General features: G+C 40.2%; 2 protein-coding genes across 2 annotated transcripts in view; both read right to left on the bottom strand.

The window, feature by feature from the left end:
- The window catches only part of LOC310842814 (uncharacterized protein), a gene marked incomplete at its 3' end in the record, with an annotated part of 217,824 nt that overhangs the window by 159,093 nt on the left and 38,868 nt on the right, over nt 1-19,863 (bottom strand). The window lies entirely within an intron of this gene.
- On the bottom strand, nt 1,272-17,321 carry CHMP2B (charged multivesicular body protein 2B). The gene is made up of 6 exons (XM_083737449.1): nt 17,052-17,321; nt 10,485-10,576; nt 10,014-10,208; nt 5,293-5,395; nt 3,271-3,377; nt 1,272-3,100 (listed from the first exon to the last, which is right to left on the bottom strand). The coding sequence occupies exons 1-6, from the start codon at nt 17,083-17,085 to the stop codon at nt 2,987-2,989; spliced, it is 645 nt and encodes a 214-aa protein (XP_083593575.1). The 5' UTR covers nt 17,086-17,321; the 3' UTR covers nt 1,272-2,986.

Below are 19,863 nucleotides of genomic sequence, written 5' to 3'. Positions count from 1 at the left end.
AGCTGCGTAATGTTTATTTTGCTGTGTAATTTCTTCCGTAATATATCAGCCAGTTTAAAACTTTCAGCATTGCATACTTCTACATTTTTGTTTTTTGACAGGGTGGAAGCCTAAGATAAAACACGTTTTTGGCAAGAACAGGAATTGCAATATACATGTTTTGATATCTATCACTTCTGTTGTCCTGGTATTATTTATCTAGTGTTTTTTTCTTTCAAAATTGCAGTACAGCTATACTTCAAGCTGCTATTGAATGAATTTGATGCTCCAGCTTCCATTTTATGGTGATCAACACACTGTTCAGAAATAAAATTCTGCCAAGGAACCCGTACTTTTAACAGCTGCGTGACACAAATGCATAGTAGCAGCCTTCTTCCCAAAAACAATGGCAACTGTGAAGGGAGAGAGTTGAAACTCTTAGATCTAGCATTATTAGAGAAACTGAAATGAAGGAGGCACTCACTAGTGCCTCATTTAGGAGGCGTTCCTTCATTCCATTCCCTCCCTCAAATGTTTTTATTCAGCACCCACCATTGACAAAACATTTTCAAGTATTGTTTGATTGTCCAGCTTTAGTTGGGCAGCATTTGTAATACTTTAACTTTCCCACTAGAGTAGATGAATTACTTTTTCACTGGTCATTATCATTAGCATAACTTTCTCTACAAAAACACAAGAATTCTTGGCTACATTTACATTTTGAGTAATATCAAAGCTATGAATGCATATCGGTTAGTTTACTTTAAGCCTCTTTCACAGCTCAGTCCTAACTCTCTCTTTTTCAATTCAGCAGGGCTTACTCTCAGGAAAGTGGGATTAGGGTTGCAGCCACAGCCATTCAGGGCAATCCAAACCCAAGATGGGCAGTAGAACATGATGGAGCTGTGAAGCCACCATCTCTGTGGCCCTGTCACTCATTCTGGTGGACACCTGCTGGCTACACAAGTCCTGGATTGGACTCAATGCTGCTAAGAGATGGGAGTGGGGTTGACTTGTTATCCAGTGGAGCCTCAGCTACTGCCTCACATTTAAGGTGCATTTCAGGGCTTTCCACAGGCTACCGCTGGCAGGAAATCACAAGCAGTCCAAAAAGTAGTGTTGTCATCACCTGCTGGCAGAACAAGGAAGAGGGAAACCTCTGCCCCATCCAATGCACGCACCCCCGTTCAGCACTTTGGGGGTTTGGATTGCATCCTTAATCACTGACTAGTGGGTGCTTTTACTATTTTTAAAAAACTATTTTTAAAAATAATCAAACAGAAAAATGGCACTCAAGGAGCTAAAAGCTTTTATTTGATTTTTACAAAATCCATAAAAAGGAGATCTTGCTGAAGTTAGCCACATAGAGTCTATTTTAAGTAATTACAAAACCAAATTGTAAACCAAATTGTGTATGTACTTGATTGCTTTGATCCTATGTTTAACCAGAAAAATCATAATTCTATACTAAAATGAAGACCTAGGCTGCTGTTGCCTTATTCCTATGGCGTATCTTGTGAGTTGATAGTCACAGTAATTACTTTCTTTTTCTGTTCTTCATAAACAATCAGCAGACATTTTCTTGTTAATTTACATTCTCACAATTAGTACCAGGGCCACAAAGAAGTTCAGGAATAGAAATCCCCTTTCACAACTGGCAGTAATTCACAATGTGAATTATGTTCCCTATAATACACCAAGTTACCCACTGTTTTACTATATTAGGCGCAATTTTATAACCAAGTGAACCTATTTCCTTTAAATAGTCAAGCATACATAATTCCAATTAGTGTGTAACAACTGGATATAAAACAGAACAAACATACTATATGGACAATAAAGTATATTTTCAAAGGTAACACTTGTTCAATGAAAAAATGCATAGCAATATGTACAATGCTATTCAATGAAAAATATGTAATTTCAGGTGTTGGTAGTAGATTACATACTTTGTAGCAGCGGTTGCAGTTGAGTTCACATAACTCTTTCAGTGCTATGTAAGTTGAGATAATGGCTTTAACATTACATTATTTCCACAATTCTAAGCTTAATTAAATAAACCAAACACGATGGGCAACATCCAATGATGTTCACCTCCTTGTGCAATGGAAATCCACTTGTGCAACTGAACTTCCTGCTTCTCTCTTCACCCTCTAGCCCCCTTGTGCACCCCAGAGCAGATTTTGGGGGCACACAGGAGGCTGCAGGGAGAGTAAGGGAAAGGAGGAACCTCAGTGCATGAAGATCTCACCCTATGTACACAAAGGCACAGAATTCCTTCAAGTTAGTTGTGTTACAGTACAATGGAAGTTATTTAGTATGTTCCTTACAGACCATTTTCCTAGCATAACATATCATTAGACCACAACCTTGATTCCAGGAAGATAATTATATATCAGTATTGTTCTAAAATTTTGGGACTATATTAGAAATGTATATTTTAAAACAAGGCTGAATCAAAAATGATTTCCTAGAAAGGCGCTTAATGAAAAACCCACTATACTTTTAAATACATCTTCTGCTTGAAGAATACAACAGCCACCTTCCAAATGAAAGAAAAAGTGAGGTTTTATTTAATACCATAAATTAAGAAGTCTCTTGGTGTGCTTGCAACAGATACGTAAATGAAATGCCTCCAGAAAGGCTGCTTGCAATAGTCTCAGAAAGGTTAGAAAGCTGAATGAAAAATGGAGTATTGGTGCTTTTTGGAGAAAAAGATAATTGTACCCAATCCAAATTTAGATCATATGTAACGGTTGCTCCTGTTTACAGCAGAATCCAATTTGGTCAAATGTATACACATTCTGCATTGTTTGCATGTTGTGGTGTTCTGTCTCAACTGATTCCAACTAATTGTTCCAACTGCTTCTAGAATTCATTGTCACCAAAGATGGCTCGGGCAAGATCTTGCAAAGGAATTTGGTTTTTATTGATACTGGTCTTGCACATTCATGTGCATGCCAGCACTGGAGCAATTGCAGAAGGCAGGCTGCTCGTCACCATGGGGTTAATCTACTCCCAGGGCTTTGAGCTGCCGCTCAATCTCTTCATCAGAAATTGTGGCACTTTGGGATGCTGATGCAGATGGCATGCCTCTGGCAGCTGAAGGAGCCTTGGCCATCTATTAGAAAGAAAAATGAGGAAAAGTTACATTTAGGCAAGCAAAATGAGACACAGTAATCAAAATGATAAAACACAGAGACAAAAAAGAAGGCACTACAAAAGTCAATAAAAATGTAAGGACAGGGGCAGATTACTTTTCAAGAGCAATGGAAGATAATTTCTTCATACCTTTCCAGATATTTCAATACCAATTTCATCCAGGACTTGGTTCACAATATCCTGACTTTCCTGTTCTTCATCAGAATCATTGAAAATATCATCCAGGGTATCGTTGACTTAAAGATAAATGAAAACAAAAGCTTCATTAGAACTGTAATAGTATAATTGCTACCTTGATCTTTCATACCACTTTTACATCCCAGCACACATTAACAGCTTTATTTTGAAGAAAAGTGAAATAAAATAATGTAAGCAATAATATATGTGGGTTTATACTGTTATAAATGTAAAGAGGACCCCTGACCATTAGGTCCAGTCATGACTGACTCTGGGGTTGCGGTGCTCATCTCGCTTTACTGGCTGCTTCTGGCGAACCAGAGCAGTGCACAGAAACGCTGTTTACCTTCCCGCCGGAGCGGTACCTATTTATATACTTGCACTTTGACGTGCTTTCGAACTGCTAGGTTGGCAGGAGCAGGGACCAAGCAACGGGAGCTCACCCCGTTTAAAAGTGATTTTGGCCCTCAAGGCAGCTTACAACTTTAAACATATACAATACAAAAACAGAGCCAAAAAGCAAATCCATTAGGAGGGAGAATTTATAATTTTACAATGCTAGCTCTGAAAGCCAATGTGCTTTTAGTTAGGGATTTAATGCTCTTTTGACCATGAATGCTCCCAAATAAAGCCAAGCTATTTCCCCCAAAGTCAAAAAAGAGCTTGGCTATTCGTTACAATTTCTCTAATGTTCCCTATTCTCCTGCAACCCACCAAGCTCCCTTCCATCCCACCAACCCTTCACCTGCCCCAGCACTAGTAATAAAACCATCTGTGTACTGTCAGGAATAATGGAAGTTAACAGGCCTCCACAATCCTTGGCTTGTTTCCCAATATTTAGCATCACTAGCAGACACCCTAGTCAGCAAATCAGGACATCAAGCCATGATTTGAACCTGATTTCTTTTTAACAATCATAGCTTGAACCAGCCACTGTTTCCAGATCTTGATGAACTTCTAAAGTAAAAGCACAGCCTTCTATTGTATGTGAAGATATCATGAAGAGGGAAGAATGAAAGCATAAGCTTGTGTAGGTTAAACCATGGGTTTGAATTGAATCCGAATCAAACATTTTAAAAAATCTCTATACTGGCAGATAAGCACTTATGAGGGGGCACAATAGACTTGCATCAGCATGCCATCACTAGTATGCACATTGTACTCAGTTAGGCATCCAGCTAAGACAGTGTCATGGTGCAACAAGATATGGCTTTGTTATGCTGCTGGGAATAGCAGCCGTTGCTAGTGCAGCGTAGCAACTTCACACAGTGTTATTCTAACATAAAGGTGGGGCGAAAACCCAAGAATTGTCAGGTTCCCCATTCCATTATCCTCAAAGGATTTTGGCTTCTAGAGAATCAGCCATGTGAAAAACCAAGTTACCTATTTTACATATGGTGGACATCTACATTATGATATTGGATCAGGCAGACCACAGCTGGAAAGATTTACCTCACACAAAACTATGGAATAGTTTGTGGAAAGCAGCTCTTTGTGCTATTAAAGCAGTTTCATTTTTAAGGTTGCAGTTTTGATAGCATAACTGGGACAACATCCCCCATCATGTATGTATATTCTGCACCTAGTGGTTCACTTTTTAAGTGTGGAATTCCACTTAAAAAGCAGCACTGGTTAATGCTTCAGCAATGTAATGCATCATATATCCTCCTGAAATCTGAATGGGCTGAGCAGGCCAAGGCTTTAGTGTTCCACATGGCTCTTCCCATGACATTAACATTGCCCCTCTATTTCTGGCCATCCATTTTCATGTTTCCTTGCCTCTATTTTCTATGTAGCCCATACCAAAGTAATAAGGAAGGCTATGAAAATAGATGTTCCTGCAATTAATAATTTCAACAAATGTAGGTTAAACACAAGCTCATGAACCAATTATTATCTTGATTTGGTGGTCTTGCCAACCCAAAAAGGAAGCGGGGAACAGTTTTAATCATTGTATGAAAAAGCATAACTTACTCATTTCTTCAGTCATTTCCATTTTCATGTTTTCTTTCTGGAAGTTCTGCATAGTTTGCAATGTCTTTTGTGGATCCATCTTTTTATTAACAGCTTGCATTGTCTAGCAATAAACAACAACCTTTATGAATAAATGTGGCCAATATACAGTACAGTAAAACTGCTGAACACATCATCATAATATTTGAATTCTTTTAAGGTGTTAGAAGAAAATAAATTCCAAGGAATACAAGTTCCCATGTAATGTCAGGCATACAACTAAATCTTTAGTCTTTGCACATCTAGAACTATCAGAAAAATAGTAGAATGCACTATTGCGTAGAAGTCAGTTCTTCTGTACGTCCATCTAATGTATACATTTTCCAAAGTCTAATCTGCCGGTGGGTCTTCCTGATATTGACCTGGTTTGGATGTAATACCAAATTATATTTTAGCATTACATTAACAACATCTCAGCTGTTCTTCTCCCTCCAGTGCTGCCTTCATTTGTTTTCAATTAACTGCAGGTCAGTGTCAAATTCAAATCCTAATCTCTGCTTAATATTAATTATGGTTTTATTGGAACAATCATACACCTTGATTTAGAATTGGCTTGTTTCTGTGAGCTATCGTTAAGACCATCAACAGTTTGTTTAAAATGGAAGTGAAAGCTTCTATCATGGCTGTGCCAGATAAGGGAAGGAGGGAGGCATGGAATGAGTCACATTGTTCATGTAACACTAAGGTACTGTTTAGCATTATGGCTGAACACAGCTATTATGAGAAGGGTGAACCCCGTATGATTGGCGTAAAACCTCTACTCTTATGCCTACACATCTTACAATTTAGAAAACCTCTTCCTGGCCCTATGAAACTTTATCATTCATCAAGCATGTAGTAAACCACTTGCCTCACATGAAGCTGACTTATATCAAGTCAGGCCATTAGTGTGTCTACCCCAGCGCTGCCTATTTTGACTAGCAATCAGGCAGTGGATCAGGAACACCAACAAAACACGTTTTTTGTTCCCAGCCTACCACAGGGTCACCCACTGCCCATCAATTCCTCTCCTGCTGCTCCAATGACTCACTGTGAGGAAGGATTTTCAACCAATGGCTTTCCTCTGGGGCTCTCTTGAGGTCATTTTGCCTCAAAATCTCAAAAGTGCTTAAAGAAAGGGTAGGAGGAGGAAGATGTGGCAGTGATTAGCATTTACTGAGCTGCCTCAGGAGGTTTAATGCCAGTCAGCCCATACTGCTAACTGACAGTGGCTCTCTAGTGTTGTTGGCAATAGGTTTTAATTAGCACTGCCAACTTTTAACTGGAAATGTTGCAGATGAAACATGGCATCGTCCCCATGCAAGGAATACATACCACCAGAAAGCTATGTCCCCTCTCTGCATATGAACTGGCTGGTATGCTTTTATAAACTGGAAGAAAGGGGTTCCACCAGTCCTTTAATACCACTTCACATGCCCCAGAATCAATTGGTAAAATTTTGAATTGTACAAGAAACTGTATGACTTCAGAATGTGAGTGGAGGATAACTTTCTTCTTTCTCCCCACAACTATCTGTAAGCGTATCAGGTAGAAACCATCTATTCCAGCCCGCTTCCTACTGTGCTAGGTTTTCAGCTGCAGAGATTTGTTTTGGTTTTTAATGCAGTAGAGCATTCAAAAGCCACTTAGACCCAGTGATGAGAGCCAATAAACTGAAGCTCAATTCTGATAAGGAGGTATTGAAGGTGGATAGTTCTCTAGTCTGGGTCGATGATGTACAAAATAGTTACAGACTTATTTGCAAGGCTGCCCTTCTCTACATGCTATTATGATACCCTCCTTTAATCATACATTCACAAAATTCTTCTAAGATTATTTGACAGCACAGAGAAATCAGAGTTTGAGGTTGAGTTTTCATTTTAAAATAGTATAATAGAACATAATGGTTATGCATTTCTACCAGGAGCTGTGGAGATACTATGTTGGCACTGTTTCAAACAAGAGATGATTACGTGAATGAGGCTTCTGTCTTTATAAAAAGGAGCCAAGGCATCAGAATCCTGTAGACTCTAACTGGTGAGTTTGCTGACATTCTGCTTCATCCTATTGGATCACTTATAGGCCAATGAGAGGACACAATTCTACTCAAATTGAAATGATTGGCTATTGGGTGGGTGGGCTCTGACTGGAGCAAATAAAAGGCCAGGCTCTAGTTAATGAGACAGCAGACTAGGCTGGGCTCTGAAAGTTGAGGTCAGACAGGGCATATCAAGAGGCTTAAGAAGCCAAAGAGAAACCAGGAGCTAATGCCACTAATCTAGTAGTAGCCTTCAGGGGAGTTCAGCTGTCAAGCATCAGTAGGATTGCTGAGAACTTGAGGTGACAGGGGCTGTTGGACTCTGGCAGAAGTCCTGAGAGAAGACTGAAGAGTAAACTTAGAGGAAGAACTCAAGGACCTGACAGAAGAGTGCAAGTATAGACCTCAGTCCCTAGTTCCTAAGTGTTAACTGATAAAGACTATTATAGTGAAATGGATTTAGGTTTGGATTTGGAGTGGTGTGGGGATGGGACTGAAGTTTGCATAACTTTCCTCTTAAAAGTGGCAGGAATCCTACTATGTTTGATACATAATTTCAAGTGACTAAAAACTAACTGTATACATTTTTAAGGTAACAGTAACAAAGTAAAGTTAATCACCTAGTTTAAGTACGCAGGGATGTATACATACATGCTTATTAATGTAACAGTTTTAAGTAAGATATACTATACTTTGTTTTTACTTTATATTTTGATCTCTGTGATGTTTTGCCCTATACTTAACCATAGCTATTGTTGGGTAAACAGAAGAAAATAAATGGTATTCATAATAAAGGATTAAGGATTAAGAAAAATGAAATATAAGTCACAGCAAAGAAGTGTGAGATGATCAGTGTTTTTTTTCTAAAATAATGTTTAGGGGTACTCTCATTTTCTTACTCATATTGAAATACTGTCCCTCAGTGAGGCCAAACTTAGATTCACAAAATGTTTAGGAGTATGCGTCCCCCTGCGTCCCCCCAGGAAAAAGCACTGGAGATGATGATAATAAAGGGTTTGCCACAGACATCCTTACTCCTAAATTGTCACTTGAACTTAAAATATTGTGACAAAAATGAAAAATTAACTGTTTATTTCTATTTTTAGTAATATTTTTCTATAAGTTCATAACTACATAAATATTTAAGATACTAAAATATACAAAAAAGAGAAATTTATCTTCTATTTGAAGTTCTAAATTGCTTCCAAATTCCTTTAGAAGCAGCAGAAGAACAATTGCTTGGTCACAAATTTTCACTAAGTGATTTCACATACAAGTCACTCTCTCACTAGAATATCAGGCTGTAATCACAACATGAATTTGCAAAGCTAAAATGAAACATCCCTGTGTACTCTGCCCTAATTCCTCATATGAGATATGGGATGCATATGTGCCAATATTCTGCACAAGTCTGTGAATCTATATAAATACAAACAAGCAATTTAGAGACTGACAGCTCAGCTGGGGGAGCAAAAGCTCTTGGATCAGCATGAGTCAAAACAGAACATCCGTCAGCTTAGTCATCCACTTTACTTATAACACTGCTTTCATACGTACACAACTCAATATAGCACTACAGTGTGCTTACCCAGCTGCAAAATGACAGTGAGGGATTGAGTCAGGATAGGAACCACAGGCAAAAGACTTTCTAAACTTTTAATTACATGGTAGTACAAATGCCTTCAGTGTGTTACATATTGCCCTTTTTTCTTTTCTGAGAAGGTATTTGCCAGCTAATCAGTTTTGTTTCTTTAGACATGCATACTCTATAAAAGCCTTGACTATTTTCACCATAAATTGCAGATTACAGTGGTACCTCTAGTTACGAACTTTATTTGTTCAGGAGGTCCGTTCTTAACCTGAAACTGTTCTTAACTATAGGCATGCTTTCGCTAATGGGGCCTCTTGCTGCCACTGAACCACCGGCACACGATTTCCATTCTCATCCTGGGGCAAAGTTCTCAACTCGAGATAACTCTTCCAGGTTAGTGGAGTTTGTAACCTGAGGCATTTGTAACTCAAAGTACCACTGTACTTTATTGTCAGATTTTTGCAGAGTACTTGTTGTAACTCAACCTGGGACCTGCTGGTGAAGGGCAGGTAGTAGGCCTGGGCAATATATCAATATCTCACCCAGGACCAGTATGAGGAGCAGACCGTGATGTCAGCTTAACTCAGAAGTACATTACTGGTGAAAATGCTGCTATGTTTTAGACATCACAATAGATTGTGGTTTATCTCAACAGGAACAATCCTAGGCTGACATGAACCCCCCTCAAGTGAAGCTACAAGACAGAATTTAGAAGCTTTCACCCACCCACCCTCCATTTAACTGCAGCTTGTTGTTGTCGAAACCCAGCAAATTGTGGTTAATCTTACATAGTTTGTTTAAAACAAGACAACTCTGACCAGGGTTTATGACCTTGGCTTGCTTCAACAAGCCATAGTTGAGATTAAGTTTCAGAAGATAATGCTAAACTGCAATTAATTAAAAATATAAGTGAAAGTTTCTCATCTCCCACTTACTGCAGTGCCAGAAGAGGGAGAAATGCACGAGCCTAGATTTGTTCCCATCATGATAAACCACAGTTGAAATACAGATTTGCGTAAATTAAAACCAGAATCCTAAGAGCAATATTTGGGATACTTAAGTTTGATTGCTTACCTTTGCTGTTGTTGACATTGCTCCTGCCATTTTCATCTGTGAGTTCATCAGTTTTGTTTGTGTTGACATGGATGTAACTTTTGAACTAACAGCATAGGTTCGAGTTTTCTGTTTTCGCAGTTGCACAAGCTGTTTTGCTAGAACCTTACAGGCCTCTTTGTTTCCAGTTTTAGCCATTTTCTTTATTTCCAATTCCTATTTATTAAAATGAAAACTGTTTTTTAGTTTGTGTTCACTTTTTATCTTCCAGCATAAATACTATGATAATTTAATGAGTAAAAGGTGATTTTTCAAACAAATTCCTATTAGACATGCAAGAAAGCTATCTAAAGAAAAAATACAATGTTTCCAAAATTAAAAGCTACGAGTACAGGCAGAAAATGGTGTTAAGGAAATGGACAAACTATAATTTACCATAACCAGTTTGGGCACTGATTGTGAAAGATGAACTAAGATTCTCCTATTACTTACCAGTTGCTTTTCCTGTCTCTCCAAAGCTACTCGATCTCTTACTATTGCCCTCTGGGTGCCTCTTAGCTCCTTATTTTGTTCTTTAATTATATCTAAGAAACAAAATATTTACAGTTAGTATAATGGATAAGAAAGTATGGTGAAGACATGCATGGTGAAAACATAAGTTTTAGATGAAAGGTGTTTCACTCCTAATAGCAGTATCACTGATGTCTCAAAAATAGACTACTGGAATAACTAGAAAACAGACTACTAGAATAGTGTGAGGTACGGAGTCCCAGGAGACTGCTTTCTCTGTAGCAGCCCCTCATTTGTGCAACTCTCACTTCACAGAAGTGCATCTAGCATTTTCATTGTACTGCTTATGCTGAACCTTTGAATGCAACCTCTTTACCCTAGCCTTTTGACAATTAAGGTATTTCATTTAGTGGGACGCACCTCTTTTATTCAGTTTCTGGTGTTTGTTCCATTTGGAATAGTTGTACTTGTTTTATAATTGTATATTACCTGGGACCTTACTGTAAAGGGCAGATAAGATAATACAGTGGTACCTCTGGATGCAAACGGGATCCGTTCTGGAGCCCCGTTTGCATCCAGAAGCGAATGCAACCCACGTCTGCACGTGTGCGGGACGTCATTTTGGCCTTCTGCACACGCGCGAGCAGCGAAACCCGGAAGTAACACGCTGCACTACTTCTGGGTCGCCGCAGCGTGCCACCCAAAAATACTTATCCCGAAGCTACTTCAACCCGAGGGATGACTGTACTTGATAGAAATACTATAGTCTTCAGTTGCAGGTAACCAATTACATGTGGGGAACAGAATCAAATACTGTCTTGACTCCACAACCTACTTGTGTCCATTTGAAGGCCTGCACAGACAATATGTGTTTAAAATCCTCCTAAAAGGATTGTTTCACATGATTGGGTATCCTGCTTTTTTAGGGTCTCAGTCAGAAGGAGAGTGTTATACACACACAGCTGCTATGCAGGCCTTCCATTTAATGCACATGGGGCATTGGTCACCTGAGACTAAAGTTGTGAATATGACTTAAACATGAATGCCCCATCTTTATTTTATAAAGACCGAAAAAAGATTACAATGTTCTCACTATAAAATGCATAAAACCACAATAAAACCAATTCATTCTGCCTGTGGATAATTAATATGAAAGCATTCACCAAAGAAACAGGGAGATAAAACTTAACCCACACAAAAAACTTGGGAAAGTTAAAAAGGGCTTAGCAGTTTCATTTCTGTGAACACACAAACACCAAATGATATCACACATTTTCTGTACACGTAATTTAAAAAACAGCCATACTGTTTTGAATCCACAGGAAAACAGAGGCTTCCTCTGGATCCAACCCTGAGGAATTTTATATTTGAATTATGTATGCCTTGGAGGAAAGGAACCTTTGGATTCAACCTACTATGTTACTATTTTGACACTATCATTATTGCTTGAACATAAATTCATACTGTTGGTATTATTTCTTATCTCCATTATTGCATTTTTTCCTATTTCAAAGATGTTCACTGTACATATAATCATAGCCAGATACATTATTAAATAAGTTATATATCAACTTAAGAAAACTGTTACTCTCTCAATGCAGTAGAAATAGACTAGAGATAAACCCATCTTCTGTGCCCAAGTACCAGCACTTGATTGTTCTCATTTTTCTATCCTTCTGAAGTTATAGAAAGGGTGCTCTCCACATCACAATTTTTTGGGGAAAAGTTTCCCTTTAATTTCCTTATCAAAGAAATTGTAACACAGCATAAACAAAATACCACCTGCAGCACAAATATTTTCTAACCTTTTAATAAACCAGCACTTTCTTCCACATAGAAAGAGTGCAAGAATCTAAACCTTATGGAATCATAACATTCAAGCTTTCAGTGGCCTACTTTGTAAGTATATATATTTGTATTGAAATACTATTTGCAAACAGAGTTGGAATTCTTATTTCGATAAGAGGGTTGTTCCCTTAGCTATAAATTGAGAAGTTGTGTTTTATCAGATGAGAATACTTGTAATGACTTTCTAAAAGTCCTGTTAGACCACAAAGATATGACACTTTGCAGGCTGGGAGTGTTTATCCTCTTTTACTCAAAGAGAAGCAAGTGACATTCCTATGAACTAGTGGCTATGGCTTCTAGAGGGGAATGAAGTTTTTAAATTATAGGACTGCCAGTCAAGGATTACATTTATCTATTTCTTCATAATAAAAAAGTACATTTTGTGTGTTTTTTATGCCTGAGGCCATTTCAAAGTAGCACACAATAAAGTCAAAATAATTTATTTGGAGTTGTTCAGAAGAGAGTCAACCCCCCACCCCCACGCTTTTACAGAGATGACTTGTCTTATTCTATTAAAAATCCCATTTCTTTTGAAAATGAAACATTCCCAAAAGTAAGTTTCCATCTTGCTTTCACAATCTAAAAAAATCATCTAACAATAATGATAGGATTTTGTTGCTGTTGCTTCCCACAATATAGACTGTCAAAAATGAATAAAGCATGAACTGCAGCCATAGATTTATTTTACATTAATCCTTTCTTCAAAGACTCTTCTTTCCTAGATACAGTTCCAAGACATGCCAGGATGAAATGATTTCAGCATTAAGAAGTCCTGGCAGGAAACATTTTCATATATGTTGAGGCATCTATACTGCCCTTATTAACTTACACAAATGCATACACAATTAGTCTCATGTAAGTACTGAATACAATGGAATGATTATCATAGGAGAAAATCAAGAGTGTTTCATGAAGAGGTTTGTACAGTGATACCTTGGTTTATGAACTTAATCTGTTCCGAAAGTCTATTCTTAAACCAAGGCATGCTTTCCCATAGCAGCGGGGGACTCTCAGTTGACAACTCTAAGAATTACCCTGAACTTGGGTTTGTTTGTTTTCTCTTTTTGTTTTCTTGGTTTTGGACAAGAGAATGTGATCTGGGTATTGGGGGTTGTCAAAAAACATTTTAAGTTGTAGATTTGCAGGACTCCTGATGCAAGTATGGGGGGGGGGGTTGTTACAGAAGGTCTTCCTTCAGAACAAAATGGGCTCAAATAGTTTCCTGACTGCCCTGGGAAATTTTTCTGTTGCTCCAGTCAGTGATCCTGTTGAACACCTGGTCAATATTGGGATAGGGAACTAATCAAGTGGATAGTATTCTGAACCAGCACCAGGAAGCAGCAGAAGGTGATGAGGCGTAACAAACTGAGGCTCAAACCAGACAAAACAAATGTACTCTTGGTGGGGGAAGGGGTGGGGGGAGAGATAAAAATCTGGAATAGGGATTAAATGAAGTTTACAGTTTGGGACTATTCTTGATGCAGCTTTACATCTAGATGACCTTGTGGTAACGATGGCGAGATGAAACTCAATCCTAATGAATGGCTCTACAAAAATGGCTGTCACACAAAAACACTAAATGTGTTTACACCGACAAAACTTTTCATTCAATATCCTGTGATAATGCAAAAATTTAAGTTCCTTGTTATTTACTCATAAGCACCTCTTCACAGATCAGAGGTAAGGAGGTGGCACTTATCTACTTACGTCAGACAGTAAATCTGGTGCCCTCTATATGCCCATTATCCCTATTAAACATGTTGGCTTGGGATAATTGGGAGTTGTAGTTCAACATCTGGAAGACATTATGCTGCCTAAGTCTGATTAAACAGAAGCATATACCAGAGACAGAGCAGCTTCCAGGGTATAAATACTGAGAGTTTGAAACTATTGTATATATTTACTTCTGAATTTGTCAAAGAATGCCAACTTTCCAATCCTTGTGACCACGCACTCACACTTACAAGTTTTTGTCTCAGCTTATACTTTTTATGTTTTCTTCCTTAAAGGTTGAACCTTGAGGTTTCAGGTAGGAACCTCTACCACAAGTAGGAAGCTGACTTACGCCATTATTGGTATCTAGCTCAGTGCTATCTGCACTGTCTAACAATAGCTCTCCATGGTCTCTCCCAGGCCTACTTGGAGATGTAGGGATTGAACAAGATCTTTGAATGCAAAGGTTGCTATCTACCCAAGCCATGGCCCTTCCCATGAGCCCTGCTCTTTACAATGAACTCCCCACTGAGAACCATAGTGCTACACCTCATTGGCCTTCCAGAAGTGGAGTAGAACATATATCTTCCATTGAGTCCAGTTCAATTGTTCAGCTTTAATCACTACTGTTTTTCTGCTTTTAATGGGGTGGTTTATTTGGGGCAGGGTGTTTTGTTTGTTACTGCACTCGGCCATGAGCACAACAAAGGCAGAAAATAAATTATTTCAATTAATAAATATGGAATAGCTTTACTACCAGATATATTCACCACACATGAAAATAAGTGACAGAAAAGAAATTATACCACATTTGTAGTAATAGATTATCAAGTGGTCGTGTGATAGAAAACCAAACCATATGGTAACCTCGTTATCTATTCACCCTATAGCAGTCCTGTGTGACAAAAGGCTTCACAAAAGAAGCAACTCCTTCAAATTTATATCAGTGGAAAGCTGAGAAAGCCAGCTGTGCCATCAAATTTTGTACTCAAACTCTTTATCAGGCAAGTTATAGAAAATACTAAATTTATGTTTGATGCACTGCAATTACTGAGTAGTAATACAGTGAGGCAGCAAAGCTGGCAGGACTGGGATAAAAATTTTATACATCACTAGACTACTCAGTGCCTTCAAGAGCTAATGACTGTGAGAGTTCTGAGTGCTGGGAGTCGTTCATCTTATCTGCTCAGAGATGTACAAACAGGAGGAACAGGAGAGGACTCTGAAGAATATATGCCCTCCTCCCAGCCATCAACACCTTTCAGGGAAGAAGAACCAGAAGCCACATGACCATTACCTGGTATTTCAGATTTGTCATTGGGGTAGCACTATCATCCAACTATAGGTCTAATTTTAATATTGTGAACCACTTTGATAACCATTATGGTTGTAAAACAATATACATATAAGATAAATAAAAATGTCACCTTTTCTTGAGAACCCGGTTCTAAAGAAAATGAGTGTCCATGTTTTGACTCATGAATGGATGACATAGCCAACAGTAAAATACAGAGGTGGGAGACACGTAATAGTGCATGACACATACAGAAAATTCACTTAGCAGAAATGATCACACAACATTATGCTGCAATAGTCACAAAATATGTTCTTTCCCTCCCAAATATGCCAAATGCTTCAATGTAATTCAAAGCATTCCTTTGAAGTGTCTTTCTCTAAAGTAAGGAAGACTTAACTCATACTTCTTTAGAAATCAGCAGTAGGTGGAATTTTTGTCTACACACACCACACAAATATAATCCCTAGGAAATATTGAAGGAACACTTTTTAATATCAACCAGTACTGCAGCAATAGTAATAAAGGGCATCATTTTGAAGAGGACACTAAGAGCTTTTGTTACATCAAGGAAACAGCTCTCTGGCAACACTGAAGAACCCTGGCAGTTCCTGATAGGAAAGAATGCTCTTGTTTTAATAAAACAATGCATCTTGTTTCCTTGGGTTTTTTTAGGGCTATTGAAATTGATACAGATAATACAGATAATACAGATAATTATTTATTTTTATTACATTCCTATACTGCCCTTCATCCAAGGGTCACAGGGCAGAATAAAAACACAAAAATACATAACAGAGTAACCAACAAAAACAATAATCCGACACAAAGTATTTATTTATTAAATAAATAGGTGGCTACATGCAGTCATCTATTGTAACAATTTCTCAAAATTACTGCAAAAAACAGTTCTTAAGAACCTTGCCCTTCTTCTAAGGCATTCTCTGCAGTAGCTCCTTCTCCATTTGAGCAGTGCAATCTCCACTGTGTGTTCAACATGGCTTACTCCCAGGTAAGCATGCATGTGCTCACAGCCACAATCCCTCAATAACCTGGTGCTGGCAGTTCCACAAGGTGTTTTTGTGTTTGCTGTGCTTATTAACATTGTACGTAACACTTCCACACATGATCAGGAGATGAGTCATGCATGTTCTCTCTCTCTCCCTCTCTCTCTCAATGCACAAACAACCACCACTGCCACCCAACAACACACACGGATTGTGCCCAAGCCTACATTCTGAGCTGCATCTTTATTTTTTATTTGTATTATTAAAATTCAAGCCTGATGGTCCATTTAAGGCAAAGGGCAAAGAACGCAGCGCAGGAGGCACCACGACAGCTATAGGTCAATCAGAAAGAAGAGGGAGGAAGACTTCTATGGGGGGAGGCGAAGTCATCATCCTCTAGGGGCAAACTAGGAGCTACTAGGCTGGATCCCCTCAGCTCAGGGGCGAAGCGGGGAGCCCACAGGGGCGAGCACTCCCTGAAGTACCGGGAAATACCTCTCCAAAGGGGCGGGGGGAGCCCTGAGGCGAGGGGTGGAGGGAAATCCCCCCCCCCCGTTTGCTAGGGTGCGGTGTCGTCAGAGGGCGAATAGGGGGAAGGGCTGCCCACCTCCAAGGAAGGAAAAAGCCCCCCCCCCGCCCCACCATAGCGATCACCACAGCAGGAGATTTCCTTCGCCCGTCACTCACCGTCCACCGTCTTCTTCTTGAAGAGCGACGCCATGGCGGCGGCGGCGGCGGCGGCGGCCCAGGAACCGAGGCAGGAGAGCGGGGCCACCGGGGCTCCTTCCTGCTCCTCAGGTGACCGACCAGGAAGCGGAGGCTGCCGCTGTTGCTGCCGCAAGCTCAGAGACGAGCAGGAGAAAAGCCCGCCTCCCGCCTTCGGGAAGAGGCTGAGGCCGTAGCAACAGCGGCGCCCAGTGCCGCCACTGGCGCGGAGGGCGGGGCTTGCCGTGAGGGGAGGGGCTAGAGGAGGCCGCCCCTCTCGCGAGCGGAGTCGGCTCCGCGGCCGGCCGGGCAGGAGGGGGCGGGGGGGGGAATGAGCGGCGGTTTCTCACGTGACAGCGCGCGGTCGGTGAGGGGGCAGGAACGGTTTGTAGCCGCTGCCATGACACGACCTAGTTGCGGGGGGAGGGGGGGTTTCGAAGGTGATGGCACGTCCTGAGGGTGGGAGGACGTTTGTTTTATTAACTTATTATCCATTTATTTATCTATGTACCGTCTTTCCCCTCACGCAGCAGGGTAGGGTTGTGCTTGGGGGTTTTTTTGGGGGGGGGCGAAGGTGAGCGGGTAGTAGTAAGCTCTACACACACACGGAAAGGACGGGCGGATATACCTCACAACGCCGCGCCTCACGACAACCTGTTTCCCAAGAGTGTCGCCGTCGAGGTGGCAAAGTGGCCAAGCGACAACCCCGGGTTTGAGGAAATGTAGCGCGCGAGCCTTCTCTCCCTTTCAGTCGAAGCATTTTGGAGGGTTATTTTGAAACAGATGCTTTATTCGAGCTTTACACCCACTTCCACCACCTCCACCGATAGAAAATGGGCTGGAAAAAAGGCATTCAGGTCACATGTATATTCGGGTCGGTTAAGTCTTCGTGTCAGAGGCGGCCACACAGCGGTGCTTCCCGACGCCTCGACACTTTGGGCGCATCTGCGTGGTCTGAGGGGGCACCAAAGGCTGCCTCGCTGAATCCGAAATGCAGGGCAGGCGCCATGCCATGCAGTGGTTTTGGGTCGCTCTTAGCATGTGGGCTGTACCGCCTCTGTGTACAGCATGCGAGCGCCTGCGTTTCCGTGTGGAAAGTAGGGAAGAGGTCGGCGAGGGTTGTACTTGACCGCAGCCTGGGACTTGCCTGACTCCTGGAATGCCAGGGAGAGGCAGCTGAGTCTGCAGGTTGGAGATGCCCCCCCCCCCAAAGCAGGCCCCTAATAAGTCTCTTAAAGAATATTTTCAAATTGTAAGAAATAGCGACATTGTAAAGCACAACCTCTCACATCAGAGTTTTGTGTGTAATATGCAGATATTTCCGTAAGAAGCCACAAGGACACCTGGTACATGATTGCAAAGCCCTTCCTGATCATGTCAGTGTTAGGACACTGAGCACACCCAGTCTGGCTCTTTAGAGAAGTTTGTCATACGTGCCCTAATGTAATGTCAGACTCTCCGTTTGCTTAGAGAAGAATCTTACAGGGTAACATGGATATACAGGTTGTCAGGATTGAAGGAAATGATGTTCAGATCCCTTCCAGCCTTACAATTCAGTGTGGCATGCTTCATAAAGCTGGCAGATGCTGTGCAAAATGCCAAACAGCTATTTGCAATTGCAGCAGTAGAGCTGTTCCAGTTTTGTGTTCTGTTCGTATTTCATATTGAACATGCTGTTTTGAATGAGCAAGATTACTTGTCTGGATTTTTTAAAATTGATGCTCATTTTGAACTTGCACAGTGTCTCCTATTAGGGAATACACTGCAGATGAAGAGAGGGACCTGCCAGCCCACCAGAGGAACCTGCCAGCTTGCTACTGAGTCTCTTGTCTGCTGCCTTCTGCCACACTCCTTGCTCCACGAGCCTATACAATCAATACATTACACAACAAACCAATTGACATGACAAACCCAGTACAGCTAATAAACCAGTGTGCAGGGCACAAAATGATGGTATGCCAAAAAGCATGATCTCTGCATATTGAAAAAGGCAGTTTGGGGGGAAAGCAAAAGAAAAATTTAAAAGATGACAGCATAAATATTACATTTTTTCTTCTTGTTTAAATAAATGGTTTCTTAATAGGTAAAAAAAGTATGCAATATGTTATATGTAGTACTGGTAATTAACTAAACAAGATCCAGATCACTGCTGAAAGAGAATTATGTTTCATGCTATAATACTCGTTATAAATCTCACACAGAACTTTGCTGTTGTAATTTCCCATTGTAATCTCATTCAGTGATGTATACCATTTCCCCAAAAATGTCATGCAGTATAGTCTTGTTTACTTTTAAGCAGTATAGCATTGATTTTGTAAAAATAAAATAAAATCAAGTTTTGTTAACAAAAAATAGTAATATTTAGTATTACTAATAGTAATTTAGCTGCCACATTCAAAATGTACTAAAGAATAAAAATAAATACTAATTGGTGCACAGAATATCATAATTACCTTAAAAACTACAGATAGACTGTTAAGTAGGCATCAGTGGCTACATCTTTTTCATATTCTGTTATCTTGCTGCATTCTTAGTAAGAGTATGTTTCCGGCATTTTTGTTAGCCTGAGTGTCTGTTGTAGGAGAAAAGCTCTTTGTATCAGTGTTTTGTCTTCAGTGGAATTTAGAGAACAGACACTACTGCTCCATAGACTCCCATCTTCTGGCTGTTTTATCCGTCAGTCCTATTTTTAAGTCTCTTTCTTACACATAAAGCTTGTAGATCCATGTAGCTGCAGCCAGGCACGATGAAGTGGCATACACTGAGGTAGCTACAATGATGAGACAAGTGGGGC

The sequence above is a fragment of the Podarcis gaigeae genome, assembly GCF_964106915.1.
Source record: "Podarcis gaigeae genome assembly, chromosome: 4".
Lineage (NCBI taxonomy): Eukaryota > Metazoa > Chordata > Lepidosauria > Squamata > Lacertidae > Podarcis > Podarcis gaigeae.
Note: the sequence above shows the minus strand (reverse complement) of the source record. Positions and strands in the feature narration are given on the sequence as shown.

What these genes read in the sequence shown, in the direction of transcription:
- CHMP2B (XM_083737449.1), bottom strand. Translation starts at nt 17,085, where the DNA reads ATGGCGTCGCTCTTCAAGAAGAAGACGGTGGACG. An exon ending in AGAGACAGGAAAAGCAACTG is followed by an intron (nt 10,209 to 10,484) that starts GTAAGTAATAGG and finishes TTTAATAAATAG; the next exon opens with GAATTGGAAATAAAGAAAAT. An exon ending in CAATGTCAACAACAGCAAAG is followed by an intron (nt 5,396 to 10,013) that starts GTAAGCAATCAA and finishes GTTTATTGCTAG; the next exon opens with ACAATGCAAGCTGTTAATAA.